The 23443-nt window shown below is 41.6% G+C and overlaps 2 protein-coding genes across 4 annotated transcripts; both read right to left on the reverse strand.

Annotated features, from left to right (window-relative positions):
• Nucleotides 1-1671: 1671 nt before the first annotated feature.
• mapk12a (mitogen-activated protein kinase 12a) lies at nucleotides 1672-13268 on the reverse strand. Of its 2 annotated transcripts, XM_037766149.1 has the most exons (12): nucleotides 12846-13268; nucleotides 9512-9641; nucleotides 9243-9301; nucleotides 5885-5996; nucleotides 5751-5780; nucleotides 5519-5566; nucleotides 5150-5264; nucleotides 4455-4526; nucleotides 4193-4272; nucleotides 2591-2669; nucleotides 2324-2497; nucleotides 1672-2236 (listed from the first exon to the last, which is right to left on the reverse strand). In XM_037766149.1, exons 1-12 carry the CDS (start codon nucleotides 12962-12964, stop codon nucleotides 2169-2171), a joined length of 1086 nt encoding a protein of 361 aa, XP_037622077.1. In that variant the 5' UTR covers nucleotides 12965-13268; the 3' UTR covers nucleotides 1672-2168. The 2 variants fall into 2 exon arrangements, with proteins under 2 accessions (XP_037622077.1, XP_037622078.1); XM_037766150.1 differs by lacking the exons at nucleotides 2591-2669; nucleotides 4193-4272; nucleotides 4455-4526 and having other exon boundaries at nucleotides 12846-12964.
• Nucleotides 13269-15146: 1878 nt separating this feature from the next.
• selenoo1 (selenoprotein O1) lies at nucleotides 15147-23201 on the reverse strand. 2 transcript variants are annotated; one of them, XM_037766232.1, is made up of 9 exons: nucleotides 22522-23200; nucleotides 21304-21507; nucleotides 21023-21200; nucleotides 20518-20648; nucleotides 20010-20287; nucleotides 18038-18206; nucleotides 16527-16712; nucleotides 16108-16264; nucleotides 15147-15878 (listed from the first exon to the last, which is right to left on the reverse strand). In XM_037766232.1, the coding sequence occupies exons 1-9, from the start codon at nucleotides 23076-23078 to the stop codon at nucleotides 15654-15656; spliced, it is 2085 nt and encodes a 694-aa protein (XP_037622160.1). In that variant the 5' UTR covers nucleotides 23079-23200; the 3' UTR covers nucleotides 15147-15653. The 2 variants fall into 2 exon arrangements, with proteins under 2 accessions (XP_037622160.1, XP_037622161.1); XM_037766233.1 differs by having other exon boundaries at nucleotides 15663-15878; nucleotides 22522-23201.
• Between the last annotated feature and the right edge of the window lie 242 nt (nucleotides 23202-23443).

Below are 23443 nucleotides of genomic sequence, written 5' to 3' on the forward strand. Positions count from 1 at the left end.
ACTTTATTAAAGAACAGGTATGGTTGGCAGTGGTGGACTGTAATTAAGTCCATTTACTCAAGTACTGTACTTAAGTACAATTTTGAGGTACTTGTACTTTACTTGAGCGTTTCCATTTTCTGCTACTTTATACTTCTACTCCACCACATCTCAGAGAGCAATATCGTACTTTTTACTGTACTACATTTATCTGACAGCTTTAGTTACTTTACAGATTCAGATTATTAAAACAAAATATAATAAACTAATAAATTGATGATGTATTATTATAGATTAAACAACCCAGCAGTATATACAGTCTCAATAATTATTATAATACAATAATATAATATAGATCATTCTGCATAATGAGTACTTCTACTTTTGGTACTTTAAGTATATTTAATGTTAATACTTTTGTACTTTTACCTGAGTAAAATTTTGAATGCAGGACTTTAACATACAACTGAGTATTTTTACTCTGTGGTATTAATACTTTTACCTAAGTCAAAATATATTTTACTTAAGTAAAAGTATTAATACTTCTTCCATGAGGACTTCTTCCACCTCGGATGGTTGGGAGAATAGAAAAAAAAAACCACATGCATAATTTTGAAAGAGAATCTTTAATGATAAAAATGCACAAGTGGAGTTATGAACATTAATTCACAAATCAATATAGACAATGTGTTTTTGTGCTACTTTCTATGTTTCAAAAAACAACATAATGGGATGTAAGTGTGTTTTTGGTATGAAATCAAAATGGGAATGTTTGTGCACAACCTGCTGGGATGGATTTTGTATACGATCTGCAGCTCAGCAGTGTTTTCGTTTTGTCGTTATCTTAAGGCCACTGGGAGGAATAACGAGGTCAGAGCAGACAAGTAGACTACACACAGACACACACATAAGGACATCCCAATAATTCCAATCAAATGTCTTTTAAGGACACGTAGTCACTGGAGGGGAAGCTACTTCACAAAACAACATATTACTGTCATTATTTTACATTTCCTTTCTTTTGCAGTGTGATGCATTGTCCCGGATATATTACCTTTAAGTTATGATTTTACTGATACAAATGAACTCAAATGAAGCCTCCTTATTAAACTACAAAATAGGATCTGTGAAGGATTTCAGAATTAGTGGGACTACAATATTTTTGATTTGTCTTGATTTGAACTTTAAATTAACTGGTAGGTAGCGATGTATTTGGTTAAAAAAACAACAACATATATGTACCACTGAAGTGAATAATTCCTTAACTTAGTTACTTACAGAAGAATATTGTTACCTGACTTAAAGGAACTGAGCTACTAGCATCCTCAGCAGTGTAGGCAACCTGATATCACGCCAAAGCGTGTAACAGACCCGCCTCCCACCAGAGGACAGCGTGTCAGTGTCACGTTTTGCCTCGCCAAGACGTGAATATTACACGCGTGTATTAACATGCAGTACCAGCAGGGGGCAAGAAAACCACTCATTTAGGACTTGGCAACAAAACCACTTGGTTAGGTTAAGGGAAAACATCATGGTTACTGACTTAGGGTTAGGCAAGAAAAAACACTTAGTTATGGTCACGCTTGGGCTTAAAATAACTACGTAAACTAAATAAAATACGTACAGAAACAACGTACCGTCGTTATGAAACACATGACAAATGTCATAACTTACAAAACAAAACAAAACACCGGCTTTCTAGCTGAAGATCCTGTGTTTGTTGAACCCTTCCACCTTCCCACCCACCCACCATAAGTGGACTTTCTAACTTTTATACTACGTCACTAGCTCTGAGCTTTGTATGGAGTACGGAAAACACGTGACAAACGTCACATGACAACCGTCACTTCATAAGACTGCACCTTCATGCAGGCATTTAATTTACACCCCTCGGTGAGACAAAACATGGAAGTGACACTCTTTCTTCCGGTGGACAGGTGGATTTATTACACACTTTGGCGTGAGACTGGACTGCTGTAGGACATGCTGATGCTAAAGTCAGGGAGTGAGCTATTGGACCAAAATGATGCTGAGAGACAAATCCAAAACATGACAGCTTGCACTTAGAGAGAGATAATTGTGAACTGGATCCACATTAAGCCTGGTGATCAAAGAGTTTTCCCAGTTGAGATCAAGATAAAAAAAGACATGTTAGTTTGTTCTGGTCCCACGCTGCACATCCTTGTGTCTTACAGTGAGGTCTCCTTGGAATCTGGCACAACTGGTTTGAAAGTCAAGATCTCTGTGAAGGTGTGACCTAAAAAAAAGAAGCACAGCGCTGATCATTAAAACATAATGGCTCCATTTTTTGCTGCTTGCACCATAATCAGTCTAACACTCTCACGTTTCCACTGGTCCAGGGACTGGTCTGTGTTGTCTAGCGAGTGGTCGTACGGCTGTGCTTCCGTCTCATCCTCTGGTTCTCTGTACTCAGTGAAGTAAGGCATAATGAGGGCCTCTGCGGCGGTTACCCTGCACTCCGGATCCAGCAGTAACATGCGCTCCAGCACAGACACGGCTGAGGAAAGAAAGAGTGGAAACGGGAAGTCAAATCACAGTTTGACTGTCAAACTGAAAAATGGATCAAATGAAAAGGCTGAGCACATGCTACCTTCTGGATTGGTTGAGGAAAACACCTTCTGAAGGTCCTTCTTTTCAGATTTTGGAAGGGTTTTGATGTAGCTTTTGGCCTAAGAGAAAAAATCAATGCATTTAATACAGCACAAACCCATTGATTTTGCCCAATTGTGCTTCCAATTCCTAAAATTCAGAGGATTTGGGTGCTACAACAAAATCAGGGAGTGTCTCTTCAAAGGTGCTAAATGCGAGATCGAGAGAATTTTTATTACCTCCGCACGGCTCTCAACATGGCGACCGCTGAAGCTTGATTTATGCTTGCCGCATCCATGAGAGTTGCGAGTATCCACACGGTTAAAGTGGCATCACACCATCAGAGACGGCCCTTCGCAGGGGTTTGTGCGACAGGTTTAGCCTGTCCGTGCACATACAACATTTCTGACCTACACCGAGAACTTTGAGGAGCTTTGAGAATGTTGGTTTGCCGCGAGGAGAGACCTGCGCAGAGTATAAAAGATCCAAACGTTCCCTCGTCATGATTCCGCGTCAGCTCATGTCTGTGCAACCGTCCTTGCAGAAAGTATAAGTAAGGCATGAAATTGAGGGGTAACCGGAGGGTGGTAGCTATGCTTCGTGAGCCATGAGCTAGCCAACGGGGCACGCTCATGGGCACGAACATACACTAAAAGTATGCGCGGGCGGCCCCTCCTGGCGAGTGATTTCATTCTCTGCTCAGGTAGACATTACTCCTTTACTGTATATCTTTACATAGCAAACAGTTGTTTGCTGCTATATTAAAGGGACTGTTTGTAACTTCTTACACGTATAAATCAATCTGGGTCAGTGTCCCATGCGTGTGTGGTTACGCTGTTCAGACAAGACTCCAACACAAACTACACGGAAGCACCAAAACCTCAAAGTTATATCAAGTGAAGCCCGTCTTGCAAAACAGTGTTGGCCGAGGTCGGATGACACGGGGGAGATCGTAGCTTTGGTCTCCAGGGCCGGAGTCTCTGCTGTACTCTGCTCTTCTGCCTGCTTGCACCGCGCTCGTTCTCGCTCTCTTGCTCCACCTCTAGACGTGCATGCGCGCACACTACACACTGCAGAAGAGTTAGTTTAGCTCTGAGAATATCTAGTGAATGTACAGTGGACGTTTGTGCAGAAATAAATGATGCAGCTCCTCCAGACCAACAGAGGTTTTCCGTGTCTTGTGAAGTGACGGGGCTCCACAGAGAGAAACATTATCGTCTCTGACCGGGTGCTGGTGTCTCCCCTGTTCATTCTGGCTGCGGTCGGGAGGTTGAGGCAGAAAAAGACAACACTAGGATCAGCAGTGATTCATGGAGAGACCTTCGTCTGGTCAGCTAACATTACTGCCAAGCAGGTGAAATATAGAGTGATATTGTGGTTTTAGCTGACGTCTGTTGCCTCACTGTTTTGACAGATGCTCGCTCACATTCAGGTAGTGCGTGCACACGGGCGAGCGCGAGCAACAGGACGCTGACTTTCGTTGACTTAACAGCCACAGGTGTCGCTGTTACAACCACTTTCTGATTCTTACAAACAGTCCCTTTAATGCGTTTCGTATAGAGCACCTTCAAGTCCCTGTATGTGTTGCATGTTCTGAACTCACATCCTCAGATTCTAGTTTTGATAGAAATTCCTGAGTTGGCGTTCCTGTGAGCTTCATGATCTCAGACAGCTGATCTAGGTCTGAGGAACTGGGGGTCAAGGGTCAAACAAGATATGTCACATACACAGGATAAATCTTTCAAATAATTTAAAAGGAAAAAATGTGAAATTTTACATTGATCCTGCAAAAAAAAATGCACTTCTCTGCTTAATGAATGTCTGTAACACGTTAGCAGAGAAGGGTCAGTGAGGTAAAAGGATACGGTCGCTGCCTTTAAAAAGAGGTTTTCCTTGCAGCATCTCTGCCATGATGCAGCCCACAGACCAAATGTCCACTGAGCAAGAAGCAGAAACAACATATTTCAGACTTTCTGTTACCAACCTAAGGAATTTATAATTACAGGACATTGTGGGTCAGTGAACAGCAGCCAAAGATGCATGGATTCCCTAACAAAGCACCTGCAATATAAGGTAAGGTATTAAGAGAACGCCACCTTGTGGGTAATATGTATTATTACCATCTGACCCAAATGAACAAAGGTGTTTTTTAACACTACATCCTACCACTTTGACACAAATGTTGCTTTCTAGACTAACTATTCACAATCATACAAAGAAACCTGCCATAGAAGAGGAATAAATACTGATGTCTCAGCCTCAATAGACCAGAATGCACTGCAACCACAAGACATGCACAATAAATCTTTAGAAAAAGTAACAAGGCAACAAGATTCCTGTCTCCTGTCTGCTCAGTAGAGGTTGTAAAGGTCATTCTGGGAAATGTAGTAAATCACTAGCAGAAACAGAAGCCCTGAGCTGAGGGCAAGTGAGAACACTTAAATAACTAATTCACACAAAACACGAGGATTCAGTGCTAATGGGGAGCACTGAACATGACACATTGATGAAAGATGACAGTGTGAGTGTTATTTTTTTCCTTTAATTAGCTCTTCATTACCAGTCTGAGTGTAGCGCATCCAGCTCAGGATGACCTCTGGGGCTCTGTACCATCGAGTCACCACGTACCCCGTCATCTCGCTGTCCGCCTGCCGAGCCAAACCAAAGTCCAGGATCTGACAGAACACAAGATGAAACACAGTCGAGTTGGACACGGCAACGTTTATATCTTGCTCATAATGAGGTAGCGGGTCTGGTTATAAGACGTTAGGGACTTTATTACTTTACTGTAGAATTAGCAATAACTTTCTGGCTAATGCATTTAGGATTGTGCATTTTAAATTGTAACTCCATCAAATTAAATATCTTGAAATGAAGACACAGGATGGGTTGTGTTTGTTTTGGGTCATCAGGGTGTGTTCAACTGTACCTTGAGCTCACAGTCTTGGTTGATGGCGAGATTTCCTGGTTTGAGGTCCTGCAAAAAGCAATGTGAAAAGACCGTGAGAAGCAAGAGGAAACTAAAATCCAGTCATGCAATAAAATGGGGATGGAACAAGTTCGTACAGGAAACACCAACTACCTTTAAAAATAGATAACAATGTGTGATCACAATCTTTATCTCACACATACATGGTGGAAATATTAAAAAAAATACTCACCCTGTGAATTATACCAGCAGAATGAATATACTGTAATAAAAGAACATAACAGGGATTTAATCAGCAGAACAAATAAACTCAAGTAGTAAAGTAATAAAGCATTCACAATGTAGGATCAAAGTAGAGCGCTCCACCTTGAGCCCTTTGAGCATCTGATAAACCAAATACTGAATTTTCTCTTCGGACAGCTTCTGCAGCTTCATTATCTTCCCCAGGTCGGTCCCCATGAATGGCATCACCAGGTAACTTGAGGGAGAAGGTCACATTATGAGTGGGATACACTTCCCAACAGGGTGTCACTTTTACAAAGGGGAGACCAGGGTTGGTTGGCACACAGTTATTTTCTGGTTCTTTGAAGGTCACAGAAACAAAAATGGAACATCAAAATGTTTGCTTTCTTGACCTGCACTTATCTACTATATTGAAACATCTGAAAGTCACTAACCTTTTTTGTGAGGGCGACATTTCAGTTTTATAGTATCAAAAGTAAAAAAAAAAGTGGACTATAAAACTGTGTTACATAAAGATACTGGAAATGTGTTATTCTAGTTAATAGACATAGAAATCAGCTATATTTTGATATAAGATTTGAAAGTGTGTGATGAGCGATGGTAGCTGGCGGACATAATTTCATCACAAAGTTGGGTCAAATGTGAGTGGGGTTGGTTGGCACATGTGTCCATTAAAGCAGCAGTGGGTAGAAATTGGAGCAAATATGATTAAAAAAAGTTATTTTTATAAAACGGTCACTATATCCTGACAGTAGTGCATGAGACAGATAATCTGAAACAAAATCATGTGCCTCTGTGTCCTCCGGTGCTGCTAATGGCATCTGCAAGATTTCACAGACTGGAGGACAACAACCAGTCAGAGCTGATCTGGAATCTGCCATCCAGCTGCCGTCTATGAGAGCCGGCTGTCAATCACTCATGAACTCTGATCAAACGTCAAACTAGGCAGCGCTGATCAAATATGAATCAATATTCTGTTACTGTAATGCCTATTTCTCGCATCAAATGATTTCAGAAACATCTTTTAGTGTACTGTTTAGTTGTAAAATGAGTAAATTTGTGACCCTGCAGCCATGTTGAGATCAGTTGAGGAAATACCAAGCTACGTCCACCAGCTGGAGCACAGCCAATAGGAACGCTCACTCTCTCTGAAATGACCTGTGATTGGCCAAAGTCTCCCGCCACGGGCTAGATTTTTTTTTTAAGCCTGAAAAATAAACTATTCTCCTTAATTGGAAATCCAGACACTTACTCTATATAAAACAATCGTTGAACCTCCTCTCAGAACGTATAACACTAGAGCAAGTCTCTGCCAAACAAAATAATCAAATCACAGAGTTCAATACAAATGTCTAATATCTGATCCTGCCTCTTAATCTGCCGGTGAGCTAAATGCCACCCCGTCACTACTATCATCTATTACAATCCAACCCCTCTCCTATACCCCATGTTAAAAAGATTATTCGCCCCTGCTTTTTTTTTTTTTTTTAAGTAATATGGTTTGACTAAGGTTATGATTATTATTAGTATTAGGGATGCACCGATACCGATACCGGATCGGATATCGGGCCGATACTGACTCAAATAGCTGGATCGGATATCGGTGGCAATGCGGCCGATCCAATAAATTCAATTTGGTGTTTATATACTATATACATTATATATTGGAATTTTAATTCCTGTTTTAGTTTTGACCAATTTGTTGCTGCATTAAAAAGGTTTACACTTGATATGTAATTCCTATTAATTTTGAAGATTTTTTTACCAAGTTGCTGGTAAAGTTTATTATTTCAATAATAAATAACAATTCAATAAATTTATATCCATGTATTTATTTGTTGAATTTTGTTTAACAAAGTTAGGAAAGCGATGTTTAAGTCAAACCTGATGTTTCCTTACACATAAAAGAATGATCCCAGTCTCTTCCACACAGTGAGGCATACAGCTGATTATCTAAACACTGGTTTCGGATCAGTAATCGGTATCGGCCGATACACAAAGCCCAGGTATCGCTATCGGTATCTGGACTGAAAAAGTCAGATCGGTGCATCCCTAATTAGTATTGTCACTTTTCCTTTCCTTCATTGGCTATTTATTAGAAAATGAATGAAAACAAAGTAAATTTAGTCTTCCGAAGAGGGGGTATGGTGGCAGGCCCCCCCAATTTTTTTAAATAAAGCCTGAAAACAGAGCCATGAGGAGGTGCAGAAGTCTAGTTGTCTCTCAGAACACTCGAATTACAATATGCTGAAAGGTTATTATGGAATTTTTGCCCAATGATGCCAAAAACATACTGCCTACTGCCACTTTAATGTAACTGTTGATGTATATTTTGTTGGGGTATTTGCAGAGATTAAAAACTATTTTGAAAGATTGAAAACAATGTTAATATTGTTAGTTAAAGGGACTGTTTGTAAGAATCAGAAATGCTTGTTAACAGCGACACCTGTGGCCGTTAAGTCAACGAAAGTCAGCGTCGGGCTCGAGCTTGTGCTCGCTCTACATAGACATGAACAAGCATCTCTCCAAACAGTGAGGCGACACACGTCAGCTAAAAGCACAATATCACTCTATATTTCACCTGCTTGGCAGTAATGTTAGCTGACCAGACGGAGGTTTCTCAATGAATCACTGCTGATCCTAGTGTTGGCTTTTCTTGCTTCAGCCTCCGGGGCTGAAGCAGGAAAAGAAACATTATCGTCTCCCCCCATGTACCACGACCACCGCCAACACTGTTTTGCAAGATGGGCGTCACTAGATATAATTTTGAGGTTTTGGTGCTTCCGTGTAGTTTGTGTTGGAGTCTTGTCTGAACAGCGTAGCCACACGCGAGCGCGCATGGGAAAACGACCCGGTAGATTTATACGTGTAAAAAGTTACAAACAGTCCCTTTAAGTATTATTATTATTTTGAATGGTCAATGGCAAAAGTAATTACTTTCTCCTTCTGTTAAACTGCTTAAAACAGTTGTTTGGTTTTAAAAAATGGGCAGCTAACCTATTAAACGTTCATGTTTACTGGTTCTTGTTTGAGTTAAATGTTCAAATTGTCTCTATTGGTTGCTTCATCTTTTGTAACTATAGCATTTTAACATTGCCAACCAATCCCATAATGTGTGCCAACCAACCCTGTGATGGGGCTGGTTGGCACAAATACACAACAGGATTTGATCACGAATCACCTAATTTCAGAAAACATGTGTGTACATTAAAAACATATGTATTTATAACTGAGACCTTAACCTTTCATTTGCTGCTGGTTAGAGAGTAGAAAGTGTGCCAAGCAACCGCGCGCGGTCTGACCTAATTTTGCTAAAAGCTGTGCACAGGTAATATGAAAATATATATACAGTATATATACACATATATACATATATATATACAAACATATATACATATATACTGTACATACATACATACTGTGTATATATATATATATTTCACATACATGCAGTGGCAGAAGAAGCATAAAATGCACTTACAAATCATGGAGTCTGTCCAGAGAGAGGTCAGCAGTAAACACATCGAACAGGCCAATCACCTGCACAAGACACAAACATACAATGTGTTACACTTTTGGTTCTCTTTTAACATTTTTCATAAAGAAAAGCTGCATGTTCTGATTTCATTTTAGGCAATTTGGTTGTCAAAACTCCATCTAGTAAGAACTGTAAAACTGCACTAATGTAAAAAATAAATAGTGTTGCAGTACTGAGGGGCCTGGACCCCTTTACTACTACCACTGACTCACATTTTCATGTTTCATGTGTTTGAGGAGCCTCAGCTCCCTGTAGGCCCGCTTGGCAAAGAGCTCCGACTGGAAAGGTCTGTACAGCTTCTTGATGGCCACTTTAGTTCCTGTTCTGGAGTCCACTGCTGAGCTGAGGGTGAGGACACATCAGTGGACATGAGACACAATTCAATTTGCTTTATTGGCATGACTGTCAGGTGAACAATATTGCCAAAGCGTCAGTTCAATAATAAATAAAAATTAAAAAAAAGAACAAAATAAAAACAAAAACATATATATACTGGAAAAACAAAGTTCGGAAACTTGTGTTTGGTGGATTATTTCTCTGTTGTTACAATGCTAATGGTCATTGTATTTTACATCGTTGGAAAGCCTGTTTATTTACCTTCGCAATGATGTCCAACTTGTAAGGATCATGCAATTGTGGGATGAGCAGCACAGCTGATTATGTGGGTAACGCCCAACAAAAATTTGCTAAAATGCTCTGCTAATGGTAAACAGTGTATTCTCATAAGGCTACCAGGAAGCCTGCAATAACTGCCCTTCACCATCAGGCCCGTTTGCACTGGTGTCGACAACACAGACAATGGAACCTGAACATGTGGGGGAATGTCATGTTCAGTGATGAGTCCAGGTTCTGTCTGCCAAAGTTGGATGGCAGGGTCAAAGTATGGAGATGACGCGGAGAACGCTATGCTGATTGTTGAACCGATCGAGTAACAGCTTTTGGTGGGGGCAGTGTCATGGTGGGGGGCGGCATCTCCCTCACTGGTAAAACAAGGCTTGTCATCATTGAAGGCCATCTCAATGCAGTGAGATATCAGGATGAGATTCTGCAGCCAGTGGCGATCCCATATCTCCACAATCTGGCACCTAACTTCATCCTCCAAGATGACAAGCTCACCCCCACAGAGCCAGGGTTATCACAGACTACCTCCACAATGTGGGAGTACGGAGAATGGAACGGCCTGCCAAGAGTCCAGACCTCAACCCAATTCAACACTTGTGGGATCAGCTTGGGCGTGCTGTACGTGTTAGAGTGACCAACACAACCTCGTTGGCTGACCTGCAACGGATCCTGGTTGAGGAATGGAACGCCATCCCACAGCAACGTGTGACCAGGTTGGTGACCAGCATGAGGAGGAGGTGCCAGGCTGTTTTGGCTGCGTATGGATCTTCCACCACTACTGAGGCTCCTGACGGTGTATTAAATGAATAAAGTGTAAAATTGCCAATATGTCTTGTTTGTTCCTTGTTACTGATAGAGAGTTCAATCATCCAATCCACCAAACAACTCAAAACAAGAGTCAGTACCAACAGGAGAATACACTGTTTACCATTGACGGAGCATTTTGGCAAATTTTTCTTGGGCGCTACCCACATAATCAGCTCATCCCACAAATGCATGATCCTTACAAGTTGGACATCATTGCAAAGGTAAATAAAAAGGCTTTCCAACGATGTAAAATACAATGCCAATTAGCATTGTAACAACAGAGAAATAATCGACCAAACACAAGTTTCCGAACTTTGTTTTTCCAGTTTATATACATATATACAATTCATGAAGTAAATTGCAATATATAGATATTTAAAAAGAACATGCATGTAAATGGAAGAAAACAATAAAGAAGTAATTAATGTTTGATGTGTCAATAAAACAAACAAACAAACAAACAAATAAAAAACAATTAATAACAATGTATTGCAATATCAAAGGATAAATGTAAAAAAAAAACCCCAAAAAAACACCATGAAGTAGAGGAGTAAATAACAGGTAGAGTGTGAGTTACATCTGTTATGTGTTGTTGTGGTTGTCTCTTAGGCTGTGACATGCACTGACATATCCTGCAGCTTCTATGGCAATGACACTATTTTCTCCAAGTAGGTGTTGTATTTTATTTTGGTCAGAGAGGGAATACAAATCTTGGAGTTTACATTTAATTTTAGTAAAGAATTGTTTCCTAATTTCTTCATATGTTCCTACATTGTAGCAGGAAATGTTGCTCTGTCTCCACCTGTCTCTGTGGACAGAGCTGACACAGCCTGTCTTCTCTAAGGCAGCCAGGTCTGCCTGTGTCGGCCGGTCTCTATAGGCCAGGCTGTGATCACTGAGTCTGTACATAGTCAATGCCTTTCTCTCTTTCTGGTCAGTCACGGTGGTCAGATAGTCTGCCACTGTGTACTGTCTGTTTAGAGCCAAATAGCATTGAAGTTTGTGTTGAGTTTTTGTGGTAGATGTCCAATAGTTGATGTAATTTTTCTTTTTCTTTAGCTATAATTTGATTGGTCCAGATAGTGTGAGGGCTGTCCTCAGGCCTTGTGCTGTTAGAGGAGGTGAGCCTCAGGACCAGCTGGCTGAGGGAACTCTTCTCTATGTTCTCCTTTTAAACAATATATACTACTGTAATACCTTCAACAGAACATCAGCTGATCTGTAACATGAACAGCATGAGGAAATAATAGTAGTCCAGCCTAGGGGGGGGTGATCTCCCATCCTCTGATCTGAATATGACACACACACGCACACACACACAAACACCACACACCACACACAGATTTCGACAGAAAATGGGCCAATGCTAAAAACTTCACAGGCACCTTCAGAATGACTTCTGCATTTGTTTTAAAGGCTTTCCGTTGTGGGGACCTCATTTGTTGTCCCCATGACGTCTGAGGTCCCCAGTGCGTGACTGTGTAAACAGATGGATGTCCTCATAATGTGGTAATTACAAGAACACACACACACAGAGTGATGGCGGTAGCAGGCGGCTCCTTCTCCATCTCCAGCTTGTATCCAAAAACACAATATTTCTCAGAGTTGTTCGTGTGTTATTAAGTTGCATTGAGTCAGTCAGAGCCAGTTTGTTTTGTTCCCGCCCACACACACACACACAGAGTTAATGATTTATAACACAAAGGAGCCGCATGCTGAGAGGACGCACACAGAGCAGAGCTGCTTGCTTTCATTGTTGTGTTGTGTTTCGGTAAAAACTTGGCTGGATGAGCGCACACCTATTCCACCTGGAAACCACCTATGCATGACTGCGCTCTACATCATGTAATAATTGTCTTAAAGGTGACATGATGGATGATTGTGGTGAAGAAACCAAGGTATCGGTGCAAGTGTCTCCATCATATATATAAGGAAGTGGAGCACCATGTGTGTTGAGCGGAGCGCAGATTACTTTTCTTTTGTTTGGCTGTAATGGCACAGAGCTGCTGCTGCCTGTCTGGCACCATCTGTTCTGGTCTGTTCCCGTCGCTTCTCTTTGTTACCCCCATAAACCCCGCAGTGTGATCAGTGTTACAGCTTCTAGCAGATTTCACTTACCAGACCGTCCCGTAAGCTCCGGTCCCCACCTGCTTCAGCTCCCGGTACCGCTCCGGTACTTCCCATGACGTTTTGTTGACTTCTTGGCGGTAGTAGCCGGGTCGGACTCGCTTAGACATCCTATTTTATTACAGCAATGAAATAAAAACAAGTGTAGGAGAGGTTCCTCTTAGGTTGTTTTGTCTGTTCCGTCGCTACACACCCATTGTCCCAGATGATCCCACCTATGCGCTCACCCTCTCGATCAGTGCGCAGCTCTGCGTGTCAGCCGCTCAGGGCGCACCCTGAGGTCACCCAGAGCCACTCCCGTCCTTTAGGCCTGCAATTAAAGGTGAAAAGGAGACTTGGAATGTGTGTGTAATACGAGACAGAGCTGGCAACACGACCTGGGTAGGTGTGCACACACTTTGGATAACCTTTAAAAGTTGGCATTACGCGCTGCGTGGCAACATTTAGTGCAGTAGAGTTGAGGGGAAGCTGAATGTTTCAGACGTGCTGGGACATGATTACTGACACACATACACACTACACCTGGTTAGAGAAACACTGTTTTCATGAAACAGAACAAGGAAGCAGTAGTGTTATAAACAAGCTGGAAATGTCAGATGGTGGACATGCTTAAAGATGTGTTTGTGATCAAAGTGGAGCAATCTAATGGCCACAACAATTAAAATGTTTTGTAACACAGAAATGTGGAGGTGGAGTTTCAGCTCATGGAATGAAAAAGGCAGGTATGGCAGGTATGTATTTGGTACAAAAAAGAAAAAGAGGTCACAATGTTTTTTTGACTGCTCAGTTTATTAGGATATATTATTAAGGCTATAGCTGAGGAGGAGATCAACCATTTATTAAGGAAAAATAAAACTCTGGAGCTCTAATCTCAATCATGTCCATTTTTGTCATTTTTTTGTGTGAATGTCCAATTTTGACAGCAAATATAACCAACAGATTGATCGTGGTTCGAATATATAGCAGGTTGTGATTAGTGCTGAGGCCAAACAGTTCAAATCAATTCATGAATGGCGGTGAGTGTTTCTTCCCTTTCCACAAAACCATACTTGGCATCACATTTGTGGCTCAATGTACAATACACTTCCTCCTGCGTGGTCACAACAAGACGGAAATAGTCAAACATGAAGTTCCCATTTTTTCCTTTGTTCAACTCTAGATCAACTGTAGTTTAGTTTCAACGCTTACTGGACATGTTAGGTAACAACAGTGAACAAAAGGCAATGCTTTCTATTACAGGAGAATATACATTACTGTGCGTGTTTATCTGCTGCGGCTTATTGGATCAAGTGCAATCACTCTCCTTCACCCCAAAAACATCATCTCTCACACATTCTCTCTCACACTCACACGTTATTTGGTATATAGGTTGAGGTTGACACCCCACAGTTTGTCAGAGTCAGATGGGTCACTGTAGGACTTGTTGTCTGAGTCGTCATTAATAGCTAATAGCCAAACACCAAGCAGGCAGGGAACGAGCCAAGGGGTTTCTTTGTAAACTCAAAAGATAAAATGTCTTTGGATGTATTTTTTCTGCACTTTTCTTATTTTTTTGCACACTTTTGGGTTTTTTTGCACACTTTTGGGTTTCTACTAGAACATGTTTACATGCTTGCATTCAGATTATAAATGTGTATGTTGCACTAGATATGTGCGTTTATCATTTATATAAGTTTTATTCAATATGTTTTTAATTTTCTATCCATTTTTCTTTATTATTTCAATCATTACTTTGAATGTATCTTATATTTTCATTTACTCATTATTATAATTATTAAGTAGTTAAAGTTGATTTGATACAATGATAGGTTCATTATCAATAATATATCATTACCACACTTTCTTTTCTAAAATTATTAATCTCTTATTTTGTTTTATTTTTTTGGTTTCAATATTTGTTTTAAAAACAGAAAAGAAATGTTGATACACGTTGGAATTGAATTGTAAAATAAGCCTTTTGCTAATAAATATAAATCTTTTTAAAGAAAGAAAATGTTTACATGCTTTAATATAAAATAAAACCCCAAAAACATTATTTTTCTCATACTGTCTGAATATATCTGTATTCACCCTCTGTCTGAAACGCTCCATTTTAGCGCCTGTCTCTCTAAGACCCCCTCCTGAGAAAGCCCTGTCTGATCTGATTGGCTTGCGAGAAGAATATGGTGCACCTTTACAAAGGTAGTTCTCAGACTGTTGGCGGTATATTATTCTAATGAGCCTGCATGTGACATAGGAAGTGGAGCCAGATCTGAATAGCTTGTTGAATCACATGTTTTCTGATCCAGGCATCCCACAAAAAAACTAACTGGGTTGTCTTATTTCACAGTTTGTGGGTTGGTAGGAACTCCAGATACCCAAATGTGGGTATGTGCACGAGCACTGAAAAAGTGAGCTATTCATGATGTGTCCCCTTTAAGTCACTTCTGATGTTAAAGCATTCTGAAACATTCTGTTTTAAGCAGGAATGTCAAGCAATGGAAGAAAATAATCACTTCAAAGCCATTTCCTGGCACATTTCAGATACGGTAAAAAGCTTTTCACCTGCAACATCATATTTGTATCTATATGCATTACTTTGTACCTCCAAATTCAACTCCCTCCCTGTCTGCTTTGGTTCGGCTAGGTCGCTCTATGGGGTGTCGTGCCTCGTGCATTAACTTCCCTGACGCTGCCTGCCCAAGTGATAGAGAGTTGTATAGTGGTTGGAAGAGACATAAAAGGTACAAAAACATGAACTAAAAGAACAATAAACTCTCTCATCGTTTTAGGCAGGAAAGCGAACAATCAAGGAAGTTATTACGAAGATCAAGTGACACAGATTTCCTGGGCCCAAGCCGGGGGCTTGCTGTCATAGGGAACAGGATTTTTGGCTGTGGATGAAGATGCTGCCTCTCGCTGTTGCTCCTCTCCCTCGTCCCTCTCCCCCTGTTCGGTGGCGTCGCCTCCGTCCGCCCACACAGGGAGCTCCAGACCTGGCTGTGAAGAGAAGGGCTTCTCCAGAACCTTAAGGACCCGCTGTACCTGCGGCACAGAGAGGAAGTGAGAGAAGGGTGAACATCCTGAAAGTGAAACCCTGAAAGTGAAACCCTGAAGCTGAAGAGAGCAAAAGGGAATTGAATGTAATTTAAGTGCACTCTAATCTTTGTTTTGCTACTTTGAAATCACTCTTAAAAGCACAATTTGAGGTGCTATGGAAACTTTTTCTGGTAACATTTTTAATTTGTACAAAAGTATAAATACGAGCCTTTACCTCGGAGAAGTCTCCATTCTCAGCAGCCTCAATTGCATTCTGGGCGATGTAGTTCCTGAGCACCACGCGAGGGTTGGTGCCGTCCATCACCCTCACCCTCTCCTCCTGCGCGACCAGTACATCACTCTGGCCTTCCAGATCCCGAGCCAGACGCTTCCTGCAGCGGCGATAACATTAAAAACTCTCAGTGGAGCGATGTCAGACTCAACACCCCATTTCCTCTTCTTTCTCTCTGTCCACCCCCTTTATCAGTCACACTTCCACCCCACAAATCTCTCATCCGGTCCATGCAGTTCCTCCACTCCTCCACCTCTTGTTTTACATGATAGCTGTTTTTCTTTCTCATCATTTCCTTCACATATCTTGCCTTTTCCCCCTCTATCTGACTAGTATTTTCTTTCCCGCCCACTGAATCTCACCTATAGCGTGTGATCCAGCGGCTCCAATCCTCCGCCTGTTTGGTATTCAGCTCTTCCTGGCTGGTCTCCATCAGGTCTTTCAGTTTGCTGAGTCGGTCTAACTGCCTCGCAATTGTCGTCCTGTCTGAGATCATCTGGAACAGCGCCGGGTTGCTCTGAGCCATCGAGAGCAGCATCGCCAGCTCACTGTCAACGGCAGACAGAAAACACAACAGTCCTAATCTTTATTGGCACGTAGGAGAAAGCAGAGGACCTTTTGTTGGATCCGTTATGGAGAACAAAACAAAGACACGATTATGTTCTCTTCCAACGACATGCATAAAAATAAAGATTAGATTAGGCAGGAAATCAGATAACACATTTAAATGCGGTTCTCTCATTACTTTAAATCTGATGTTTCCAATTTTCCCTCAATAGCTTCCAAAAAAAGACCAGACATAATTAGCAGCCTTCCACACAATTCTATACACAACAGAATTTTCTCTCTCTGACACTGTTCCAGTTGCACAATCATGACCATTTCTTTGATATTACAAAACCTCTCTGAGACCGACCGACCTTACTGTCTTTCAGAGGCTGTAGCAGGTTCAGTTTTAGAGCTATAGTGAAGCTACATATATCTTATGAAACTAGAAAACCTAAGGAATCCTAGGATTATCCTGTCATGCTAGCTTGTCAGGATGGGTGGTAAATAACGCTCCAAATGTAGGCTACATTTTAGCAACGAAAAACCTGCATTGCCATTTTATAAGGGGTCCCTTGACCTCTGACCTCAAGATATGTGAATGTAAATGGGTTCTGTGGGTACCCACGAGTCTCCCCTTTACAGACATGTCCACTTTATGATACTCCCATGCAGTTGAATGCAGTATAAATGTGTTATTTTCGCCTATTCTAAAATGGTGTATTTGAATATTTCTGCATACTGGGGTCCCTAAACAGTCTTTGAATTACATAAATTGGGTATCACTGTAAAGCTGAGACTCTTGTGGATCCAATGAGACCAACTGTATTCATGTGTGATGATGTTAGACCCCATAGGAGACATTGAAATACAACAGTGGATAGACAGGGGAATTACTACAAAGGTAAATAAAGAAGCAAATTAATACAGAAATATCAATTTATGTTGCATTTTATTGATTAATTAATGCCTATATTTATTTTTAATATATTTTTTGGTTCACATTTATTTATCAGGTCATTTATTTTTTGATTTTGGCAGAGTCTCCATACACATGTGTGCAAGACCAAAAATATAAAGTCCCACTAGTGGCACCCAGAGGCTGCAAATGTGCATCACACCAAACAAAACAAAAGTTTTTGACAGTCTTCTGGCAACCATGAATATCCACAGCAGATTTGATTTAGGTTTATCTAGCTGCATTTGGCATTTTATTCCTAATCCCTCACCCTTAAAAACACTAAACTGGGTTTCATTTACATTTCCTTTCTGTGATGGTATGAAAATAATAGACAAAACACAGTGTGTGTGTGCATGGCGAGCTCACCGTGGATCCATAGAGGGTTTGTTGGCGGCCTTGAGCTCCTCTAAGGGGGCACACTGCTCCAGCAGGAGGTCTGTGGCTTTCTTCACAAGCTCCTCACCTGCCTCACTTTGTCCCTCGGTGGGACAGGAGATCTGACTCAAACTGCGGAAGGTGTTGGTGAAGTCAGCACCTGCAGGAGGGGGTCAGAAAAGCTTACAATAATGATGCGATAGGTCTTGTTGCAACAGTGATTATTATCTCATCCAGGAGATAATGAGATCGTCGTGTGTGTGCATCTCTTTGTCTGTCCACTGGTAATCTCGCATACTGCTGCACCAAACTGCATAATATTTTGGGTGCTCATTTATGGCTGCATGCTAAAGGACCTATCGTGGTTGCAGTGACTGCCACTTTCTCAAAATACCTTTTATTGCATGTTTGATACTGACATTGATTGACTGCCGCAAGCCGCAAGTGAGACAGTGGGGGAAAACAGTTTGCTCACTTCTCTTGTTTTAGATGTCATGTTTGGCTATCAGCTAACAGCTAACGGAACTACCAGTACACATACAGCTGAGTGCCATGCCGCCACTCAAGACAGTTATTCCGTGTCTTTTTATTGGGCATCAACCTCATGTTTACACGCCTCTTGTTGAAAAATAGATTTGAAGCCTAAATAAACGCTTCAAGTCACGGTTATGCCATGAGAGGGAGCTGAGATGCACGCCTGCAGAGCCGGTGCAGACATCTGCATAGATTAAAATGAGAGCCTATCTGTTAGTGTTGTCAAAAATATCAAAGTATCGATACTGAATATTTGAAATGATTTCAATACTCATTTTCCACAGTATCGATACACGGGTACCAGCTGCGGTTTCTGCTCTCTTCTCTCCGACAGCAGTTGACACACACACACACACACACACACACACACACACACACACACACACACACACACACACACACACACACACACACACACACACACACACACACACACACACACACACACACACACACACACACACACACACACACACAGCTACGTATCTTTTAATAAAAATCAAAACTTTTATGCGTTCAATGTAAATTTTTGTGTTATTGAAAATGGTATAGAATATCGATATTTTTCAAGGTATTGTATCGAAGTTAAAAATTCAAGTATCATGACTACACTAGTATTTGTTGTGTGAGACGTGCGGGTGAAAAACACATCTGATACATTTGCACTCTAGACGGGGGGGAGGGTTGCCATTTGAGGGTTGTACTGTATAACCCACACTAGGGCTGCACGATTATGGTCAAAATGATAATCCCGATTATTTTAATCAACATTGATATCACGATTATTTATCACGATTATTCTTTCATTTTAGTGACAGCATATTCTTATTGCACTTTCACATTAAAATAAACAGAGAGCTGTTTTCACTTCCATGCTTTGCTACATACCTTTTAATGTGTAAATTATGGCTGCACGATGTTGAAAAAACTGACATTGCAATATTTTTTCTGTTTTTTATATATATATATATATATTGCAATATAAAAAAAAAACAGGAATATTCACCCTACCCCTTTGTTAGCTACATTTTAAAGTTAAATGCTTCAATCTGGTGCACTTCGAGAGCAAAATTAGCAACAATAAGAGCGAGATAAACGATTTTATGCTCTTAATTTAATCATAAACACATTGTTTATATAGATAATATCTATACCCAAAAGTGAAGCTAAAACATCTCGATCACCGGCCGGCTGGCTGGATGTTCGTTTAGGAAGCGCTTGAATTGATATGCTGCAGCGTTTTCTATGAGCAGAACACGCATTTTAAACCTCAATATCGCAGGCGATCATGTTCACTTAATTGTGGGAAGCCAAAATTGTGATTCGATCAATTGTGCAGCCCTAACCCACATGTACAAAAACAACTACATGCATAACACTTTGCCTCTCACTAGATTAAAAGCTCTCTCATCAGACTCTCCCATCCCACCTGTGTTGTGCATGGTCTGCAGCAGCTCCGTGATCAGGATCTCGTCCTCGGGCTCGTCCTTATTCAACAAGCCCAGCTTCTTCCTCATGTTCTCTAGGTAGAAGCCGTTATACAGATCCAGGTACTCGTCCATGACGGCCTCGGCCCGGTCTGGCGGCAACTCTGGAGCAAGAGCCTCGGCCAGCTTCACCAGGTTCCACCTGCAGATGGCTGGCTGGGCCTGGTAGGAGTATCGGGCGGAGTTGTCGGAGGCGTTGCAAACGAAATCTGGATCAAACCTGAGAGGGATACGGAAAGTTGTTTTTCTATAATTTTCTATAATCTGATGGGTGATGGAGACTTCACACACACAAAATGTCTTTATTGTTTCACTATCATTTCAATCTACTCCTGTATGATGGTGATGAATAAGTTGCTGCAGCAAAATAAGAAGGCCCTTTTGACTTAAATTGTATAATACATTAATGCTGGATCAATCAGACCAATTGGCCATGAACACTCAGCTGACCTGTCCATGAAGCCATATGGACCGTAGTCCAGCGTGAGTCCCAGGATGCTCATGTTGTCTGTGTTCAGGACTCCATGGCAGAAACCCACACACTGCCAATGAGCCACGAGTCGAGCCGTGCGGCGCATCACCTACAAACAAGGAGAGGACAGTAATGTAACATTAAAATGTTTTCATTGTATTTCCGAGAATATCGGCAATTTCTGATTTATTAGATGAGGAAAATGTCAAAAGTCTCTATATCCAGAGTTGAAGGCCTTGTTAAAATCTAAATCTCATATTGAGCTGATGTCACAGTGACTCAGCACATGCAGTCACTGAATCATCCACAGCAGCTTAACAGGATAAGAGGATCCAAATGTTCTTGGCTCCAAAGTATAACGTCACGATTCCAGTGAACCTTGGAGAGTGTATTAGTCTTATAGTCATTACTCAAGTGTCATCTCACTAGCTGAAATGTGTAAGTTGCTGGGTGGGAGAGAGTGTCACTCATGTGTGCCCTGACCTCTCTGAAGAAAGCCACGTTCCTCTCCACCCTGTCTGGGTGAGTCTGCTGGATCTCGGGGTAAAACATCTCGATGACATAATCCATCATCTGAACTCGGATCTCGTCCCGTCCGTAGCTGGGACCATGGCGGCCCGTGTTTTCATCGGCCCGCTTGAAGATCTCAAAGGATCCAAACCTGCTCGGAGAGAACACAAGTAAGACGAACAACTCTTGTGTGTGTTTGTGCATCTCGACAAGCTCAGACATTCTAGGACAGATGAAAAGGGAGGGACACTCACCTGAGGAAGGTGGGAGCAATACGGAGGACCACAGAGCATCTCTCATGGCGAGGCTTCCCGCTGTAGTACACGTCTCGTACGACCGTGTTGTCGGAGGTCACTACAGAGCCCGCTCTGGTGGTGGGGACACCCAGGAAGAACATCACCTCGCTGCACAGGAACTCTCTTATACTGGAGCGCAGGACCTTACGGCCATCAGCTTGTCTGTGGAGGACAGAAAGAGATAGATCGGCACAGAGAAAGGAAAATGTTTCCTGATTATACAGATAGAGTTATGTTAGACAACCCACATCTAAACGGTGTCAAAGACTAACAATCCCTCTAAAACTCATCTGACAATTTTCAACCACATCTGCTCTTTTAGGTGATATGTAATAATAATAATAATGCTCTTCTGCACTATATTCACTTTTTTTAATAGTCGTGTATCACAGCTGTTACCCTGTACTATATTCAGTTTTAACAGTTTTATCTATCTATCTATCTATCTATCTATCTATCTATGTATAGACTCCAGACTCGCGAACAGTTTCTTTCCCTGGGCCTTACGGACACTGAACAAACAATAAATCTGTGCAATATTAATACACTGAATGTAAAATACATTTGTCTGTGCAATACCGTTGATGCAATATACACCTCAAGTGCAACTACCTTTGTTTACATTTTATTTATTACATCTACCCTACCTGTTTTACAAGTGCAATTACCTCTGTTTACATTACATCTATTTTTATATTTTATACTTCCAGTGTAACACTTCTGTTTATATTTATTTATTACATCTACTTTACCTGTTTTATTTGCTTTATAACTGTGTGTGTTTTTACCTGTTATATGTTTTATCTGCCTCGTTTAGTCTTTGTCAAGTATTTGTTTTAAAGCACTGACCAGAAGTGGCAAACTGTGAATCTCGTTGTATTTAATACAATGACAATAAAGCTTTCTATTCTATTCAAGATTCAAGAGTTTTATTTGCTATTTGCACCTAAGTACATTGGAATTGTTTGCAGTTTACACCAAGTCAGCTTTAAGAAAAGAAAAAAAAGGTAGAAAAGGCACAAGGTAATTACAGTACAAAATAAATAGCACATTCAACTCAACACAATAAATAAATAAATTATTCTATAGCTTTCAAAAAAGGTCTTTTTCTCAGTGATAGCATAATAATCTTGCTATCACTACACAAACTGACACAGAAAAACAACCCTTGTATACCTGGAAAAAGGAGTCAGTCCAGCTCCTTTCACCTGAATCTCCCACCGGCCGCTCGGGTTTTCCCGGAGCAGTTCGCGATGTTGTTCGGGTGGCACCTTCACCTCCCCGAGGTAGCAGGCCGCCCCGTCGCCCAGCTGCCCGGCGAACTGGCCGAACTGGTGTCCGCAGTAGCAGTGAGCAGCGGGCTCGGAGCCGGGCATGACTTTGGACCCGCTGAGGTACTCCGGTCCGAGCGGGTCGTTCACCACCTCGTCCCCGTTGAGCCCCAGCAGCGCCAGGGCTTCGTGCGACACAGCCACGAACCGAGGCTTGGTCAGCGGCGTCGGCTTCACCCGGGAGAAACACGCTCCTTTCACCTGCCGCGGTCCCGGCTCCTCCGTAGAGTCCAGCGGGAGTTTCTTGAGGGCGACGTTGTCGAAGTGGAGCCGCTCCAGCGAGGACCGACTCAGTGACAGACCCATGTCGGCCATCCCGACCGAGCCGAGCAGCCTGCAGGCGGACACACTGCCGGTGAGGAAGATGCGTGACGGTCCGAGCCGCGGTCCTAGATAAGCCATCCACACGAGGCCATCTGTCTGCTGAGAGTCCACTGGCGCACTTATAACGTGATGTGGTCACTAGTCATGCTTTCATAATCCTGCAAACTACAGCGGATGTTTGCGAGACAGACTGTGTTACATCATTAAGAGTCCGGAAAACACGCAGTAAAGACGGAACTATTTGAGCCGAAACTTAAAATCAATGTTAGTTAACAAGGTTGAGATAATAAAAAGTATCGATTTTATTTCATTAAATCATCCCAAATAGACAGCTACATACATCATTTTAATACAATAACATGACTGGACTCTGGTCCATGGGAAATTGAATCATCACTGAGTGCATTAAAATATTAGCTAATGTGATGCAACAGGGTTTAAAA

This window comes from Sebastes umbrosus, chromosome 4, assembly GCF_015220745.1.
Source record: "Sebastes umbrosus isolate fSebUmb1 chromosome 4, fSebUmb1.pri, whole genome shotgun sequence".
NCBI lineage: Eukaryota > Metazoa > Chordata > Actinopteri > Perciformes > Sebastidae > Sebastes > Sebastes umbrosus.

What these genes read in the sequence shown, in the direction of transcription:
- mapk12a (XM_037766149.1), bottom strand. Translation starts at nt 12,964, where the DNA reads ATGTCTAAGCGAGTCCGACCCGGCTACTACCGCCAAGAAGTCAACAAA. An exon ending in AGATGCTCAAAGGGCTCAAG is followed by an intron (nt 5,781 to 5,884) that starts GTGGAGCGCTCT and finishes CTTTTATTACAG; the next exon opens with TATATTCATTCTGCTGGTAT. An exon ending in TCTTTTTAAAGGCAGCGACC is followed by an intron (nt 4,273 to 4,454) that starts GTATCCTTTTAC and finishes CCAGTTCCTCAG; the next exon opens with ACCTAGATCAGCTGTCTGAG.
- selenoo1 (XM_037766233.1), bottom strand. Translation starts at nt 23,078, where the DNA reads ATGGCTTATCTAGGACCGCGGCTCGGACCGTCACGCATCTTCCTCACC. An exon ending in ACGTGGCTTTCTTCAGAGAG is followed by an intron (nt 20,649 to 21,022) that starts GTCAGGGCACAC and finishes CCTTGTTTGTAG; the next exon opens with GTGATGCGCCGCACGGCTCG. An exon ending in AGAATGGAGACTTCTCCGAG is followed by an intron (nt 15,879 to 16,107) that starts GTAAAGGCTCGT and finishes TCTGTGCCGCAG; the next exon opens with GTACAGCGGGTCCTTAAGGT.